The 19,055-nt window shown below is 49.1% G+C and overlaps 1 protein-coding gene across 2 annotated transcripts in view; it reads left to right on the top strand.

Moving 5' to 3' along the window:
- Positions 1-19,055, top strand: part of ESPL1 (extra spindle pole bodies like 1, separase) — a 1,025,090-nt gene that overhangs the window by 155,333 nt on the left and 850,702 nt on the right. For both annotated transcript variants that reach the window (XM_069653328.1, XM_069653326.1), the window contains exons 6-8: positions 1,699-1,835; positions 9,530-9,723; positions 12,040-12,291. In XM_069653328.1, coding sequence (XP_069509429.1) covers positions 1,699-1,835; positions 9,530-9,723; positions 12,040-12,291 — 583 coding nt within the window. The remainder of the gene's footprint in view (positions 1-1,698; positions 1,836-9,529; positions 9,724-12,039; positions 12,292-19,055) is intronic.

Here is a 19,055-nt window from a genome sequence, read left to right as displayed (position 1 = left end):
GAATGTAGACGGTAGGTGTGAAGACTGGGGGACTACCATTAAGAGAGGCTGAATCTCCAACTTCAAAGAGCAAGAGTGCAACACAAACGTGTTGCAGGCTGGCCTAGAGAGCCAAATGACTGGATGAAACCGATCTCCCGTTTGCCGAACAGATTTACAATAACTGAGGCCTTTTTCCCAGCAACCATAAGTCAGTTTTCTTTTGTCATTTTTTATGTAATTGCCAGGCGATTGTGGTGATATTAAAATTAATCCGCCTGTGACTCAGACAACTGTAATGGCCATCTGAAATGGGTTTCCGGCTGATCTGAAAATGTTCCAAATGTGAGTTCAACGGGTGGAGGATAACATTTGCAATATGGGTAATAACTGTCATGTTCATGACATGCTTTATGTGGAAACGCCGTATAATTGCTAAATTGCCACGCAATATGGTGCAGACCTGGCTGTCGTTTTATTTAATTCCCATTGATTGAAAAGGAAAATATATATATTATGACATTTTGCTATAGACCTAGTTTTTGCCAAAAATATGACAGAGCAAATGGGACTGCCATATGTCTGCTCCATCTGTTAAGGAGGCAGGATTTTGGGTCGAGAGAAGGGTAACGGTCTAATCCTAGCTGTGATAACTCTTGCAGGGTACTTCCGCCCCCATTCCCAGTAATGTCTGGGTGAAATAATTGCCATATGCATTTGGACAAGTTTGTAAAAATAAACTGCTAGCTTTTAAACGTGCAGGAAATTCTAAATTGCACTACACTTATTGTTTTGGTTATTGAGTTTCCTTATTTCTTGAAATTTGTATTACTTTTCATTTAAATAAATCTTTTCCTGTACACTGGCCTGTTTCTTGGCTCATTGCTAGCTCAGGGGGTGGGATCCAAGGGGCATAAGCGTCTGAAGTAGGGCTGAAGAAAAGAAACCATTGAACAATTGTTGCATGATGCCTTGAGTTTGGAGGGAAGGAACTCCCTGTGTTGAAGGTGGCCTCAACTTGTGAAATCCTCTTGTCGGTAGCTCTTTATCATACCCTGAACACTGCGCTCAGTAACAACCGAAGTGTACAAACCTAGGCCTTCAAGGCTGACTGCATTGGGAAGGGATACACATGTGCTTGGGAGAAGGACATCAGAGCAAGAGACTAGCTTTCAAGTTAAATTTTCTTTTTTTAACACACTCAATGAAATAAACATTTATTAATGTAATACAACTAAGGGATTAGTAATAATGGGGCAATTGGGAGCCTGAACTGCTTTACTGCATCATGAATTCCTGCCATTGTGTGGGATTGCTTAACAGATGGAGTAATGATCTGGAACTCTCTATTTATATTCCATAGTGAATTGTCTGTGCCCACATACTTCAAAAGTTAAATATAAAGTGGCAAAAAAATTTAAGCCAGGAAAGGAACATGAACATATTTTCATAATCCCGTTGAAAAGTAGATTTGCGTATAATGAGTCTTAATCTGTCTATGAATGGTGGTAAAAATATCTTGGATGCGGACTACTCTTGCAAAACATTCTGCTCCAACCCAATTTGTTAATGTAAATTAATCCCAGCACTCTGCTTTGACCATCTACATGTGCATTGCTTTGTGCTTTGGTGGCAGTAATCTCGCAGTCTTGGTGGGGCACATTCAATAAAGATGCTCTCTGCCTTGATTATCTTAAACAGTTATTTTTTGTCTTTCAGCATCTTGTGCATTCAATCTGGCGTATAGGTTCTACAGCCTGAAGATGTATGTTGAGTCTTGTGACGTGATGGGAATCCTATGCGAGAAGCTGGCAGCTGGAGAACCCTCTGGCAGTCCTGACCTTGCGGTTGAAAAGGTGATTATGAAGCCCTCTGTGTAAGACTTGGCACTATGCTGCCTCATTGTACCAATGTTGTAATTATTTCTACAGCTTGCCAGCACTACGTTTACCCATGGCTGTATTCAACTATGATAGATTTGTAACTTTCTTTCTGATGCTTGTTAATCTGCTTAGATTCACATGCTGTGCACATAGTCTGACATCCAGTGGTAACCGTGGAGTATTGCATCTTGTCTTTCGAGAATCGAAAAAGGATGTCGACATGGGCATGCCTGTAACGCTATCCCTAACATGACATGTAGTGTACCCAAAATCCCTCACGCGTCTAGGTCCATCAATTGTTTTTTTTCCGCCCAGTTTACTGATTGCCTTATGCAGAGCTCTTCCAGAGACATTGCTATATTGTTATACTTATCGACCTTTGGCCATTTTATGTTCTCTTACTGTCCCTTCTTTCGACAGCTGTTTCCTGATCTATGCTGAAGCCTGCTCTAAGGACCTTCAACAGCAGCTGATCCAGTTAGCGCTGCCTTCTGGCCGGCCTACACAGTAGGGAGAGTGGGGTCGGGGTGGACATATCCTTTTTTTAGAATGCCTTTCCCTTTCCTCTTTGTTCCCTTGGTCTTGTTGTCACTGTTATTTCTGCGCTATGGACAGGACTTCATTTAGATTTTGTTCTTCGTGCAAGGCAAAATTCCTGTGTAATAGGTGTCTTTCCCCTTAACCACAACGAGGCTGTCTGTGTGGCTTGTAAGCTCCTGCGTCGCAACACACTAAAGGGGCGCCGTGTTAACCAGTGAGCAGCCTACGGAATGTCGCAGGCCAAGAGTAGTAGTAATTTGAAAGAAAGCAACATATAAGAGAAGACATTAATTTTAGCAGCAATTGGGAATAATAAAAATGCAATTTAGAGAAATCGCAAATATAAGAACACAGCCTCACGTTCCTTGTATCTAACGCTGGGGACCCAGGCTCATCTTAAACTGCTACTCATCACCAGGTGCCTCCCCTCATATCTTTCAGCCAGTTCCTAAGAGCGCGCCACAAGGAGCCGCAGGGGTACATCAAGCTCCGGGCACTTTCTCGATGCCAGTCCATGGAAGAATTCCCCCCCCCAGCCCCCACGGGTCATTTGTGCATGCATTTTTGTACCTTTGCGCTGTCAGTCAGCGTGATGCAATATTCTAGAACTTTCTCAGTACAAAACATGTCTACTAATGGAAAAAACAGCTATGTGAATTTCCAAAAGCGCTCCGTTTTCTTCCCCTCCCAACTTGGAGCCCATCTGCGAAAGCGCAGGAATGTCTTATCAGTAATGGCCGGGTTGAGGCAGCAATTTCTCATGCGAAAGAGGATTGGGTTACGAAGAATGGCAGAACCATGGTTGCAAAGAAACAATATTCCAGGAGAAGCTGGAATAATATGCATTGCAATTAACCCCTAGTGAGCAAGCTTTACCAGGCCTGCACTCTGCTAGCTAGTGTCTTGATACCACAAGACTGGCTATCGAAGCGTTATAATGCTTTAAGCACTCAAATACAGGTCTCTATTAGCTACTAAACTTGGGCCTCTGCCCAGGCTTAGCAAGCTATGAATGTAACCTTCCACCCCTTTGATGCCTGCAGGTTCAATGTAGCTCACTATGCTTGGTATGTAGGCGCTACTAAGCATTACTAATCAATCTATAAAAGTCTGTTTCAGCATTTAGTACACACTTCGAATAAGCCATTAGACTTAGCTGTTAATGCAGCCATATAAGGACCTAATATGTAATCTGGTTAGCTAAGCAGGCTATTGCACCCAAGGAAAACAACTTCCTTCACACTAGAAACGGGCACACCGGATAGTTCGGCAGTACCCGCCGATCCTCAGGATCGGCAGCCCTCCCCGCAACCGTGGCATGCGTCCAGGTAGTCCAAAGCAATCGCAGGCCCCGTCCAAACACTTTCCTGTGACACCAAGTATTACTGAAAGCATTGCTAAGATCGTTTTGGGAGAAAATCAAGAACGGTTGAAGGATTCGTCGAAACCCAAGGATAAACCTAAGGACTCGTCGAAACCTAAAGATGGGCCTAAAGACACGTCCGAAGACACGCTACAACCATTGGAACATCAAAGACTTTTCAGAGGGCCTTGGGTCTCTTTCTTGGACGTTAAGGGGAAAATGTCGACATTCTAGAGAAGATCAACTAGTCCCACCCCTAGACTCCTCTGGTTCCTCATTATGGACCAGAGAGAAGTTTGAGGGGTGTATGAATAGGTTGGAGAGGTGGAGTTCTCAGAGAAGTTCACACCCAAAAGGCCTCGAGAGGAGGGCCTTTTTACTCCTGTTGCAAAATTTCAGATGACCTTTGATCCTTCTCAGGAAGTAGAGACTTATGACCTTACTGAGGAGGCGATCCCTATAGACCAATTCTTTCAAGATGAATATCCATTTGAGGACACTGTGGAAGTTCACATTGACCCCACAGAGGGTTGGTAAGACAACAACCGGGTCGACCCTCAGCCTTCAGTATCACCTACCAACACCGGAACCTGACGCCCTGTGCATGGATTCCCCCCCCCACCACACCCAGTAGACAGGCCTCCCCAGATGGCGTTTAACGCTATCTTATGGAGGCCAGCTGAACACTAGCTTCCCGAGTAGCAATCTGGAAATTTTCTTGGACATATTGAAAGAAAAGCCACCGGCCAGCCAGGCTATTACTTTGTTGAATTCAATCAAAAAATGCTTGGCGCCCAACGAGGGCTGTCAATCCTAGAGTCGACAAACTGTTTCGCCCTTCCCCTTCTTATCCCCGTTTACATCAGGGGACATGCTACTCCAGATTCCCTGGTGGAAACTACAACCCCCCACCTCCCCCTGTCCCCAGGGAAGGCACCCCCCCTGACAAGGAGTGGAAAAGGTCCTACGCACTGGGGAAAAGGGTCAACTGCTGCAGCTTTTTCCACTCACATAGCTAATAACACCACTTTGTTGGCTAGCTATTGAGACGCACAATGGAACATGCTACAATGGGGCTTAAAGTCCCTGAACCGCTGCAGGCATGCCTGCTTTCCATTGTAGCGGAGGGCAAATGGGTTAATCAAAGTATTCTCTAATACTTTGGATGCAGCAAACAGCTGGCAAGACCTTGGCACAAAGTACCCTCCTAAAGAGGCATGCATTGTTACGAAACTCTGGTTTCAAACCAGAAACCCAAGCTTCATTAATAAATAAGGCGGTGGAGGAGACCAACTTATTTGGAAAAGCAGTTGACGAGGCGCTTGAAGCTAAAAAGGAGCACGACATCCTCAAGACCCTAGATCAAATCTCCCAGAGGCCTTCCCCAAGAAGAGGGAGCGGTTCTAGACAGTCCTTTCGTGGCCAATCTCACTTCCCTCACAACCAATATGACTCGAGAAATAACTGGTCCTCGCCCCAAGGAACCATCTACGCCACCCTGTATTCCCCCAAGAGGTCAACGAATTGGAAAAGGAAGGGGCTGGAAATTCCTCCCCTAGAGGCTCCCTGGCCTCAAGTCAGAAATGAACGGCAGATCCGGGGTCCCTTCCCATACCTCCCCGGTCGGGGGCCAGCTAACATTGTTGCTTCAAGCATGGAAGGGGATAAGAGCCGTGGGTACTCAAGACTGTCGCCCACTGGTACTGCATAGAATTTTGCCGGACCTCCCCAATTCAGACCTCCACGATCAAGACGCCTGCAGCCGGAACGCCTGCGCATCCTGCTACAACGGGTTGAGATCCTGCAGGAAAAGGGTGCCATAGAAGTCGTACCTCTTCTGGTAAACAAGGGTATTTATTCAATGAACTTCCTTGATCCCCAAAAAGGATCTCACCATGCGCCCTGTACTAGATTTGCGCCCAGCGAACAAATTTACAAAACCTCAAAAGTTTTGTATGGTCACTCTGCAGGAAGTAATTCCCCTGCTCACACAAGGAGATTACATGGCAACATTGGACATGAAAGATGCATACTTTCATATTTCAATGTTGCTAGCGCACAGAAAATACCTCTGATTCATGATAGAAGACAAACCCTATCAGTTCAAGGTACTACCCTTCAGCATGGCCTCAGCACCGAGGGTATTTACAAAGGTACTGGCAGCAGCAGACCTGCGCAGGCTATCCATCCCAGTTTAGCCTTACCTCGAGGACTGGCTCATAACAGAGGATTCCTACGGAACATGCCTGTCAAATACTCAAAAGACGATAGACCTCTTATTCAGCCTGGGATTCTCAATCAACGAGAAGAAATCCAGCTTAGACCCCAGTCAAGTCGAGCAGTTCTTGGGGGCTCTAATTCGAACAAAGGACGGCCTCGTCTTTCCCTCCAATGAGAGGGTCCAAAACATGTTTCAAATCCCTCAATGTAGCCAGTCGGGAAGTGACGGTACACAAGGCTATGCGACTGTTGGGAATGATGGCATCCTGCATTTATTTGGTTCCTCACGCACGGTGGTGCATGTGTCCAATGCAAGAGTGGCTCAACAGCCAGTGGTGTCAGGCCAGCGGACAATGGGATGATCTAGTGGTGGTCTCGCCAGCCCTCGTTCTCTCTGCAGTGGTGGTCGAGGCAAAAACCTCTTGAAGGGGAAAAATCCTTCACCACCCCCGAAGTAATGATAATGTGTTATTTATAGGAATGGGACCAAATGACCGAGGGCAAAAAGTCTGAGGCCCAAAAGTTCGACCCAGATTTCTTCGCAGATATATATATATGTGGGGGGGGGGATGGTAAAGTTAATAAAAATGTAAAATGGTAAGGTGGGGGGGCAGGTCTCCCCATATATATATATATATATATATATATATATATATATATATATATATATATATATATATATATATATATATATATATATATATATATATATATATATATATATATACTTGCGAACAAATGGGGGGGAAAAAGTCATTTTGCATTCGGTCATTTCACACAGATCCTATTTTTATAGCACCTTTATCCAAAGCGCTTTACAGAGCACATATTTACATACAATATCACCCAACCAAAATTGTTATTCATTTATCGACCTTGGACGGATGAAGGGCTGAGTTGTCTTTGCCGGGATTCGAACCTGCGACCTGCAGATCACGCTCAACCCGCTGAGCTATTTTCCCAGCAGTAGAAGCCACTCTCTCGACAGACTCGTCTCTCACGGGATGGGGGGCTCACTTGCTTCAGCAAACGGCGCACAGCGTTTGGTCCTCAGAAGTAGCATCCAACCACATAAATCTGTTGGAGCTATTGGCAATATGAAGGCTTTTCAGACACAGATGCAAGGAAAGACAGTCTGATTCTTACAGACGGCACCATGGCCATGTACTATCTGAACAAACCAGGGGGCACTCACTCTCCAGGGCTGTCCAGACTGTCCCAGAACATTTGGATATGGGCTCTCAAACACACGTTCCTGTTGTCACAACATGTTCCAGGGGAACTCAATCTTCTGGCATACTTACTCGGAGATTTGCCACTACCCATGGAATACGAATGGCGATTACACAAAGACTTTGTCTCCAACGTTTTTGCAGACTAGGGCTTCCCAGAGATCGACCTGTTCGCAATTCTGGAGAGCGCTTCATGCCAAGATTACGCCTCGGGTACCCCCATAACCGTTCCAAGGGGAACGGACTTAAGATCACATGGTCAGGGAAATGTGTTTATGCTCACCCCCCGTCCCCCATTATGATATTGGGGGCCCCATGTGGACCTGCCACCCCTGGTTCGCTCATCTGATGGAGATGTCCCTGTCTCTTCCAATGAAACTGCCTTGCCCGTACAAAATGTCTCAAGACCAGTGGGAAACACTTCACCCATGCCCGCAAACACTGAATTTAGCGGCCTAGCTCCTGATGTCATAGAGTTCAGACACCTACAACTCGCTCAGAGATGCATGGACATACTTGGGGAGGCAAGAAAACCTAATGCCCGATATTGCTACTCCAGTAAGTGGAAGCGCTTTGTCGTCTGGTGCAATTCCAAGAGCATCAACCCCATTGACTGCTCTCCTACCCGCATTGTTTTGTACCCGACTCATTTACTGGACTCGGGCCTGGTTTTTAACTCATTAAAAGTTCACTTAGCTGCTCTTTCAGCCTACACTACGTCAAAACAGGTGTCGTGGTGGAAGATACCAGTTATTAAGGCTTTAATGGAGGGAGTAAAGAGAATTCCTCCCCCCCACCCCCAATTTCTAGCCCGGCTCTGGGATGGGACCGAAATGCCGTATTAACTAGACTTATGGGAACTCCGTTCGAGCCCATGCATAAAGCAAGTCTTAAGGATCTTAACTACAAGACCGCCTTAATAGCTATCACTGAGTCGGTGAACTACAGGCCCTCTCGGTTCTAGACCCCGCCGTTACAGTTCAGAGATGAGGTGGTTCTGTGAACTCACCCTAGGTTTGCGCCTACATTCATTTCAAAGTTCCATGTGAACCAGTCCATAGAACTACAAACCTTCTTTCAGAAGCCATCAACGTGGCGGAAAGAAGCCTGCACACACTGTGTGTACGCAAGGCAGTCATGTTTTACATGCAAAGAACTCGACCAGTTTTTTGTTTTAGTGGCAGCGGGTAAAGACGGAGACCTTGTCTCCAAATCTACACTCTCAAGGTGGATTGTCAAATGCATCCCTCTGTTTCTCTCTTGCTGAGTGAACTGCCATTCAAGCCTAGAGCACACTCTTCTCGAGACACAGGGGCTTCCGTAGCATTCATTGCAAATGTTCCCGTAGAGTCCATTTGCAAAGCGGCAACCTGGAGTTCTGTACACACCATTACAAAACACTATTGCCTAGACAGTCATTCTAGGTCTGATTCTCAGGTGGGACAAGCAGTACCAAGACATCTTTTCACTACTGTTCCTGCTCACAACCCACCTCCAACTCTAGTTTATGCACAGCGTGTGATTCTAAGCAGATTAACAAGCATCAGAAGACATTCAGTACTTGCCGTAAAAGCATTTCTGATTGTATCTGCTTAGATTCACATGCACCCAGCCTTCCTCCCCGCTCGGATGGAAGGAACATGGATGCCTTACTACTACTCTTTCTGTAATCCCTCACGATGGTCATAGGCTCCCTGATGGCAGATAAAATCCAATCGGAGTGACCTTGACGCATGAGGTATTTTCGGTACACTAAACATGTTTGGGATGGTGTTACACGCCCATGTCTACTTCCCCTTTCGATTCTCGAAAGACGAGATGCAATACTCCGCGGTTAACACAGGATGTCGGACTATCTAAGCAGATACAATCATCAGAAATGCTTTTACGGTAAGTAATGCATGTCATATTGATGTCTTTTAGGAGTGCAGTGCGGAAACAGTTGCATTTGTATCTTTGTCGAGCCCCTGTGCATTATCTGGTTTTGTTAGTACATTTTCTCGCTATGAGATTTGTCCCTTGTTTGAGCATTGTGGGGAGTTCACCTGCCCAATTTGAGTGTTTAGCTGTGTGTCAAAAGGAACTCGCTTTCCTTCAATTTGGTGTTTTGATGTGGCAGTGGTGTGACTGGTTGGTACATGGTATTGTTTTTGGTTTTATTTTTCTTGAACATTAGTTCCTGATCTTTTCTTTGATGGTTGCTTAAGTGCTGCAAAGTACAATAAACATCTGAATGATTGAAGTTAATGCGATTTCCGGTAAATTATAGATTGTTGCATGCCTTTTTAAATATTGCATTTCCTCTCTTCCAGTTGCACAAGTTCTTCCGTTTGCAGGTGGAGTGCTGCAGAAAAGCTGGTCTTTTCAATCAAGCATTTCACTTTGTTGCTCTATGGCTGATTGCTCTCAGAGGCCAAATTACAGAGCAAAAGGAGGATCCCATCTCTCTTTGGGTCCGAGTCAAAATGGATGCTGTGAAGAGCGGAAATGAAGATGTGCGACTCAAGTAAGGGATTGAATTGAAAGTCAAAGGGACTGTCGGTGCTTTCTGTAATGGGAGTCTTTGCTAATAAACTAATTCCCCAGTTGTGGAGCAGGTCTGTCCACTACCTTGTACTGTCGCATCAAGGTGCTCAAATGGTCACATTGCCAGTGGGCAGATTAGCAGATGGCAATAAAGCAAATATTAGACTGAATATTCTTGTTCTGCTTCTGACCTTCTGATTTGCAATCCATCTTGCAAATGTGGTGTTAATATAGTGCTTAAAGGGATGTTCTAGTAAAATTTTTTATTTAAAAAATAGATAGGCCACATAAAAAAGAAAATACTAGCATCCTCCGTTTTAAAACTTCCTATGTAAAATTTTGAGCTATTCAAGCTCAAAATTCGAAAAAGCAAGCACAGGGGCGCAGCCATTTTGTGAAATGGAGGCCCTCCTGTGCTGGCTTTTGCTTTTGCGGCACTAATGAAGGAAAAGCCAGCTGTAGTAAACAGTCTACCGCTGGTGGCTTTCCCTTCATTAGTGCCGGGACTCGGAGGACGCGGACCGGAGACCAGAGCAGGAAAGCTGCAGCTGAATCTCGGTAAGTGCTATTTATTTTTTTTACAAAAAATAAGCACTAGCTGCGGTTCAGGGCTGCAGGAGCCGCAGCTTTAAAAACGCTTTTGAAGCGACTGCAAACATAAATACAACGTTATTGTATTGGCAAACGCTGCGGTTTTTCTTTCCGAGTTTCTCAGGCTCCTCCGGCTCGGAGGAGCCTGAGAAACTCGGAAAGAAAAACTGCAGCGTTTTCCAACACAACCGCTTTGTCTGCCTGAATCTGCTTTACCATTTGGGGCTCTCGGGCTCCCCACGGGGAGCCCGAGAGCCCCAACTGGAAAAGCAGACACAACGCAGCATTGCGGAAAACAACCGCGTTGTGTCTGCCTGAATCTGCTTTCCCATTTGGGGCTCTCGGGCTCCCCACGGGGAGCCCGAGAGCCCCAAATGGAAAAGCAGATTTAGGCAGACAACGCAGCATTTAGCATTTCCCATTTGGGGCTCTCGGGCTCCCCACGGGGAGCCCGAGAGCCCCAAATGGGAAATCAGCTGCAGGTAGAAACATTACGCGGCATGTAAACATAACCGCGTGTGTTTCTGCCTGCTGTGGCTTTCACTTTGGGTCTCCGGTGCTCCCAGGGGAGCACCGGAGACCCAAAGTGATAGCCACAGCAGGCAGAAACACGCGCAGTTGTGTTGGAAAACGCTGCGGTTTTTCTTTCCAAGTTTCTCAGGCTCCTCCGAGCCGGAGGAGCCTGAGAAACTTGGAAAGAACCGCAGCTTTTACGAATTTTGAGCTTGAATAGCTCAAAATTTTACATAGGAAGTTTTAAAACGGAGGATGCTAGTATTTTTTTTTTATGTGGCCTATCTATTTTTTAAATAAACATTTTTACTAGACCATCCCTTTAAAGGATTCTTTGTCTTACTATAGAGTTGGTAACTGGCATACATCCTAATCTAGCCAACTTGTTTGGAATCTGTCCCCCGGTTTCTAGATGGATCTCAGTCTCTATATTTGAACAAATCTTGCAGTCTAAGTAAAATGAACATTCCTTCAATGTTGGCCTGTGGGCACGGCATGCAAGCAGTTGAAATAAGGGTGCTTGGAGCCTGATTGCATAAGGCCAATTCTAGGTATGGTTTCCCTGTTCTGAATAAGTTCCACAAGCTCACTGTAGGATATCGCCCATAATTCATTAGCCACTGCTTTCATGAACAGGGAAAGCTGTTTCATCTAGAACAGTTAGTGGAAAGGACTATTAACAAGAAGCGTGGCAATCCATTTCAAAGAGCTTTCCATAAATCAACATGGCTTATTAGATTCTTGCATGGGAAGGGATTTAGATGACTGGAGACTGGCATGTTAATCAGATGACAGCCTCTTTTTGGAACCTTTTTGGAGGAGGACTTCTAAAGCAAGGGCAAGCAGAAGAGAGCAATAATGTGGACCGAGTGATCGAGCAGCCTTTATAGCTGTTGAACTTTCTCTTGGCTGACATTTTTCCTTTTTTATCAATGCTTTGTTTCTAAACCAAGTTTTGTCGTTGGTTGTCACATAGGCTTCTGCTTGGAATTCGCTGCCAGAAGGATGTTGAATAACTGGTTGTAAAATGTAGTTGAGGATACTAAATAGAATCGTGTTCAGGATTTGTTTTGCAGACTAGCCTGCTACATATTTATTGCCTAGCAAGTCCGTCTTCTAGTTTAATTGATAGCTACTTCTAGTGTTGGTAGCCTTTTATCTATGGTAGATCTGATGAGTACATTTTATGCAGGACTGTGAAGGATTGCTTGGCTGACACCAGCATGAAGACACTGAAGCCCAACACTCTGATCATGCTACTCTCCGATGAGCTAAAGGCATATAAAGCTGTACATGCAAACACTGGGCAGGAGCGCTACAACGTCATCTGTGACTTGCTGGAAATCTGCTCTGAGGATAGCACTTTCCTTCATGAGAGAGCAGTGAACCTGGTGGAACTAGCGCAAGTTCTATGCTACCACGACTACACAGATCAAACTGACTGGTAAGTGCATAGGTTATGTAGAACATAGCTGTCCATGCTGCTGGCGGTTGGGGACCAGACCTTCCATAATATTGATGGGATTAATGCTTCAAAAGTGGGATTGTAAAAACCTTGCATTAACTAATGGTAAATATTAAATGGATTTAAAACCCAACGCATTTGTCTTACTGCTGTACCCTGACAGTGTTCCACTGACATTGAGAGAAGGATAATTATCTCTGAACTTGTGCATTGTTAAAGCATTATGTAATATGGGAGAAACCAGATCGAACCATAGTAGAACATTCACTGTGGTCTGGGAATGCAAAAGTAGCATCTGCATTTTTGTGCAAGTCTACAGCCTTTAATTTAATAGTGAAATGTGGGCAATCTACATTAACTGTTAGGAAAGCAGTTTTCCCTCCGTAGTTTTCTATGGAACCCTATTCTTTTTGCTTTGTTTTTGATCCGGTCCTGACTTTATGAAGGGCAGGTAAAGCTTTTAGCTTCACTTCCCATTTGCTCATTAGTTATGGGGAAACTGACTAGTCCTTCAGCCTATCAGTACAGAGAAATGGTTTCCCTTTAGAGTTCTTGTATTTTTACATTGCTCACAGCACCTAATATAGTGCAATAGGGGAATACTTTTGTATCCCCTTAACTTTTTACCCATGGTGTTTTTGGTTTGGTTTCTTTTGTGTGCCTGAAAACAAGCTAGTGGCAGCAGTTACATTTTACTGTTTACGCTTTATTTTCTTGTGCGCATTCGCATTTACCACATATGGCTGCTAAATGTGGCCACAGCCCTAAAATGGCTGTTTCACAAGTTTCTTTGTTGTTTGGCCATATTGTACTTTGGCCTTATTCCTGCCTTCCCAGGTCACGAAATACCTTAAGGTCATGCACTTGCCTGGGAAGCTGCTACTTTCGCGGGCTAGCAAGCCTTTGTGTGTGCCCCAGGAACGGGGCTGGGACTGTCTAGTGTAGGTCACTTCCCTTGTGTCTGAAAGTCTTTTACCGGGGCTCATGTGAAACCAGTAGTTGCCCCTGAATGAACAACTGACTAAATGGTGCACATCCTTTCCGTTGGTGGGCTTGGACTGGCTTACAGCTCCAGTTTTGGATAAGTGGACGACTGCCATTGTTCAGATCTATGTTGGAGGCAAGACCTTCGGGAAGGAGCAGCCCGTTGGTGACACAAGGGTGACCAGCATCCCCTCCAGTGATTGGCCTGGCGATAGCCCTGCTCCTCTGCCTGATCTTGGAAGACCCTCTGTGTCTCTTCTCTTGGACTAGTGGGACCACAGACCAACTTGTCTTGACTTCTTGTCGAGGTAGCATGCCTTTGGAGCCTTCTGGAGTCTCCCTGTACTACCTGGTGGACTGACCAGCTCTTGGGGGGGGGGGGGGGGGGGGGGGCTACCTTGCCAGAATAGTTGCTGTTCTGCATTCTAGCATGGAACTTCCTATCAAGGCAACCCATCCTGGACCTGCATCTGCGACCGCAACTGGAAGGACACCTGCAAATAATGATAGTTTGGATCTACGTGATTAATACGCAGCACGAAATTGCGAATCCGAAAATATCAATTGCAAAATCATGTTGCGCATTGATCTCCTAGATCACTTTCCTGGCATCCTGCATCCTCCTACCCCTTCACCCCCAACCTTTATGGACACACACACTCTCACTCACTCACTCACTCACTCACTCACTCACTCACTCTCCTCTTTCTCCAGCATGGGGTCTGGCATGGATTCACAAGCTCATGAATATTCCCCGTCGTCAAGCTGGGAATCCTCGGTAAAGAAAAATTCAGTTTCGTTTCTGATCTGTCTTTCGTAGTAGTAACCAATCACTGATCTCTGCGTCATACTGACCACAGCCAATGACTGCCCTCTACCTAAGCCCCGCCTCTGGCAGCCATCTTCAGATTTTTACCGCACGTTCAAGTGTTGGGATCCTCGTGCTATTGCTCTCGAGCGTTAGTGCTATTTTTTCACGTTTTTTCTCAAAAAAACTTCTATTTTTCGGTCAAAAGAGCCTCAAGCTCCACCGTTTCTTCATCCGATCAACGGGGACCCGTGTCGGATTCGTCTACGCCCCTCAAGGGTGAAGATTTCGTCGAGCCACGCTTTTGGAGGACTCCAGAAGTTTCTCAGGCCCATCTCGGACATGGCCCAGGAGAAGGGAAGCTCGACGCCCGGAAAGCTGTTCAGGGTCTGCCCTGGATGCCAGCTTCAGAATGTCTTTAAGGAGGACGAACACTCCCTTTTGTCTTTACTGCCTACATGAGGACAAGACGCACGTGGAGAAGGACTGTGCGTTTTGCGGCAATGTCGGAGCGGACCATGAAGGACCGCCATCAACGTCTCGCCAACTGGCTGGAAGGGAAGAGCCCATCAGGCGAGAAGAAGTCGTCCGAGCGGTCTTCTAAGACCTTTGAGGACGCGACGGGGGTCCAACACAAGGCCAAGCACCGTGAGTCCGCTGGCACCGGGAGTGCCGAACGGTCGGGCTCTACGGGCGCCAGGCAGGGCGTATCCTCCCCGGCACCATCAACCACGAGCCAACGCTCTGGTTCGGGTAAGAGGAAGGCCGAGCACCCGGCGAAGCTCCTGGAGAGACCCCGGTCGAGCTCGAAGGCCCCATCGGAGGGGGAGCGAGGCAGTGACCCTCCCCCCAAGGAGAAGGCGGTGAGCGCACCTAAGGTGGTGAAAGCCTTAATCCATCCGGCCAAGGCCTCTATCGAGACAGTCGCGGCGGCCCTGGCTCAGCCTGTGGAGGCTACACCAGTGGTGGCGACCTCGGGGCTCAGTCTCCCTGCCACCTCGGAGGGAGTCCTCTTTTATGCCCATCGACAGGACCCCGTGAAACCGACGGAGAAGAAAAAGGGGGGCAGGAGGTCGTCGTGGATTCGGCCTCAACCTCTGAGGAAGAGCTGATCGAAGTCTTAAGCCACGGCGTTGGTGTGGAAGACCAGCCCGCCGGGAGGGACCCCGACGTAGGAGACGACGATAACGTCGAGGGTGCCGACGGGGCCCCTGACCGCCCGTCGGACTCCCCTCAACCAGTGCCGCAAGACAACTCGGCGGCCATTTTGTTGGCTATACAGTCCTTATGCTCGGAGATAAGGACGAGACTGCCGTTACCACCAGCGGAGGAACCGCTCCCGACGGGGGACCCGGAGCCAGGCCCTTCTGGGAGCCCTCCCCCTAAGAGAAGGATTCATCCTCCACCTCCTTTTCAGCCATCGCGCCCTGTTCAGCCCTCCTCCCCGTCCACGACTCGTGGGGATGATACGGGGACTGACACGGCCGCGACGGGTACGGACGACGAGGTTTACGACTAGGATCTGCCGTCGTCACCTCCCACCCGGGCTTCCCCGCCCGACGAGATTGGATCGTTTCACTCCATGATCGCCAGGGCATCCGAGCTTTTCCAGCTCTACCCGGAAGAGAAGAAGGAAGGTTTCCTTTATCAACGGCGCGAGGCCAAGAGGAAGACAGTCCTCTCTGTACCTCTACTGGACGATATTTGGGATGAGGGCCTCGCCCTCCTCAAGAACCCATCCACGACGCCGGCTAGAAGGGATCGGTACGAGAAGTACCGGGTCCCGGACGCGGCCCCCTTGTGCCTTCGGGCACAGCTGACCCCGGACTCGGTCGTCTCCACGGCGGCCAGGAAGAAAGCAGGGGGGGCGCGGCCTCTACGTCGACCTCCCCGCCAGACGGTGAGGGAAAGAAATTAGATACGATGGGACGCAGAGTCATCTCGACTGCAGCAACGACGATTAAGGCGACCAACGCCTTGGCTATCGTAGCCCTCTACGACAGGGAGTTGTGGTACAAACTGGCCCCCCTGCTGGACTTCCTACCAGACGACAAGAGGGCGGAAGCCCTAGAGATCTTGCAGGAAGGCGAGGTGGCGTCGGACCACGCCATTACGATTGCGACGGACATCGCTGACACTGGATTTCGCCAGTTGGGCAACGGCGTGTGCCTTAGGCGGCGTGGATGGCTCAAGGCTACTGACTTCCGTCAGGACGTGCAGACTAGAGTCTTGGACATGCCGTTCGACGGAAACAACCTGTTTGGGAAAACAGTGGACGATTCCCTTCAAGCCATCAAGGCAGACACGGAGACGGCCCGGGCTCTTGGGGTTCTCCAGCAACGGCGGCCGCCCTTTCGGAGCGGCGGAGGCAAACAGGGTGCCTCCAAAGGTTCCGGCGGTGGATTTTCCACTTACCGTCAAGCGGCCCGTTCGTCGTCGCAGGAAGCTTACAGGGGACAAGGCAAGTCAGGTGGACCCTGCCGTCGTCGCCAAGGAGGACAAGGCGGCAAAGCCTTGTCGAAGCAGGACTGAACCGGCCGTGGGGTCGGGCCCCCACCGAAGCACCCCGTTGGGAGGCCGGCTGGCGAGCTTCGTCAGCGTGTGGGAGTCCATCTCCACCGTCCGTTGGGTGCTGGACGCCCTAGCTCAGGGTCACGCGCTCGAGTTTCTAAAGAGGTGCCCGCGCGTCCCCCCTGTGGACAGGAAAGAACATCACGTCCCTCAACTTCTCTTGGAGGTAAAGGCGATGCTCAAGAAGGGCGCCATCGAGCTCGTCCCAAAGAGGCTTCGGGGGCTCCGGAGTTTACTCAGGATACTTCCTCGTGAAGAAGAAGACGGGAGGATGGCGTCCCATCCTGGATCTACGACGACTGAACAAATTCATCAAGGCACAGAAGTTCCGGATGGTCACCCTCCAACACGTCCTGGGTCAGCTGGAGGAGGGCGATTTCCTGTCGTTGGATTTGGAGGATGCCTACTTCCATATTCCCATCCTAAAGGGACACCGAAAGTTTCTCAGGTTCGTTGTCCAAGGGCGTCTCTACCAGTTCAGAGCCCTTCCCTTCGGACTGAGGTCGGCACCCAGGGTGTTCACCAAGTGCCTTGCACCGGTGGCGGCGCAGCTGCGCCGAGAGGGGATCCACGTCTACCCCTACCTGGACGACTGGCTCATCCGAGCGAAGACGAAGGAGCTCGCCGTGGAGCACACGGCAAGGACCGTCCAACTTCTCACGGACCTGGGATTCTCAGTGTCGCTTCTGGCCTCTCCGTCGGAGGAAAGGACGAGGGCCATCTTGGGCAAGGTGCAGCGGATGCTGGTTGCGGACGCGGCCAGAGTGAGGTCCATCAAGTCCCTCCTCGGAATGATGTCTTCTTGCATTTACCTCATCCGCCTGTGCAGGCTCCGGATGCGCCCGTTGCAGGAGTTCCTGGACGCGCGCTGGATCCAGACGACTGGCAGCTTCGAGGAGAGGATCACACTCGACGAGTTTCCGACGAGCGATCCGGTGGTGGGGCACCCGCGCGCATCTGACGGCGGGCATGGACTTCCAGACCCCCGGCCACCAGGAGACAGTGACCACGGATGCCTCCCTGGAAGGGTGGGGAGCGCACACTGAGAATCTGCACGCAAGAGGCCTTTGGCTTCCGACGGAGAAGTCCCTCCATATCAACGTCCTGGAGCTCCGTGCAGTGTTTTGGGCCCTCGGGTCCTTTCTTCCGTCCCTCAAGGGCAAGGTGGTGAGGATCTTCACCGACAACACCACCACCATGTTCTACATCAGGAAACAGGGCGGAACCAGGTCCCCAGCCCTGTCCAGGGAGGTGCAGGATCTGTGGCATTGGGCCGTCACCCAAGGGATGTTTCTGGTGCCGTTTCATCTGGCAGGGATAAAAAACACAATCGCCGACTCACTCAGCAGGGAGCTGCGCTCGTGCCACGAGTGCGAACTACGTCAGAATCTAGTGGACCGCCTCTTCCGACGGTGGGGCACACCCCAGATCGATCTGTTCGCGACGGCGACGAACTCCAAGTGCCGGAGGTTCGCCAGCAGGTTTCCCCAGCCGAGGAGCATGGGCGATGCTTTCTCGTTCCCCTGGAAGGGCCTGTTTCTATACGCGTTCCCTCCTTTGCCATTGCTGATCCGGCTCATCAACCAGCTCAAGAGGTCACGGTGCAGGATGATCTTCGTTGCACCTGCGTGGCCGAGGCAGATATGGTTCCCGAACCTTCTGGACTTGTCAGCGTCCCCGTCAATCAAGCTGCCAGTGGACGCGGATCTTCTCTCCAGGGAAGTAGGCGCCATCCTCCATCACGACCCGAAGTCGCTGAGCTTGCAGGCCTGGCTCCTGCAGCGTTATACGACATACCGGCCGACTGCAGAGAGGTTCTTGCAAAGGCCAGGGCGTCCTCAACTCTTAAATGTTACGGACACAAATGGAAGAGGTTCTCTGTCTGGTGCCACGCACAGAAGATTAACCCTCTACGGATTACGGCTCCCCAAGTACTGCCGTACCTACTGACCATGGCCAAAGCTGGACTGGCGCACGCGTCCAAGATTCATCTTGCTGCGATCTCCCGATACACCAGAACCACGGGGCGGACGTCTTTGTGGTCTCATCGTCTGGTGAAAGAGTTCATGAAGGGACTGTTCAGATCGTTCCCGCCGGTGAAGGCTCCGGCCCCGGCATGGGAGCTCAACGTGGTGCTGACCAAGCTCATGGGACCTCCGTTCGAGCCTCTGCACTCGGCCCCGTTGAAGTTCTTGTCGTGGAAAACAGCGTTTCTTGTGGCCATCACCTCCGCACGACGGGTGGGAGAGATCCAGGCCCTTTCCTGCAAGGCCCCGTACTTGACTTTTCACGACACGAGGGTAGTGCTCAGGACGCACCCCTCCTTCATGCCCAAGGTGCCGTCGGACTTCCACCTCAACGAACCCTTGGTGTTGCCTGT

Source organism: Ambystoma mexicanum, chromosome 3q, assembly GCF_040938575.1.
Source record: "Ambystoma mexicanum isolate Mex_15411 chromosome 3q, UKY_AmexF1_1, whole genome shotgun sequence".
Classification (NCBI taxonomy): domain Eukaryota; kingdom Metazoa; phylum Chordata; class Amphibia; order Caudata; family Ambystomatidae; genus Ambystoma; species Ambystoma mexicanum.
This window is presented reverse-complemented; position numbering and strand designations above follow the sequence as displayed.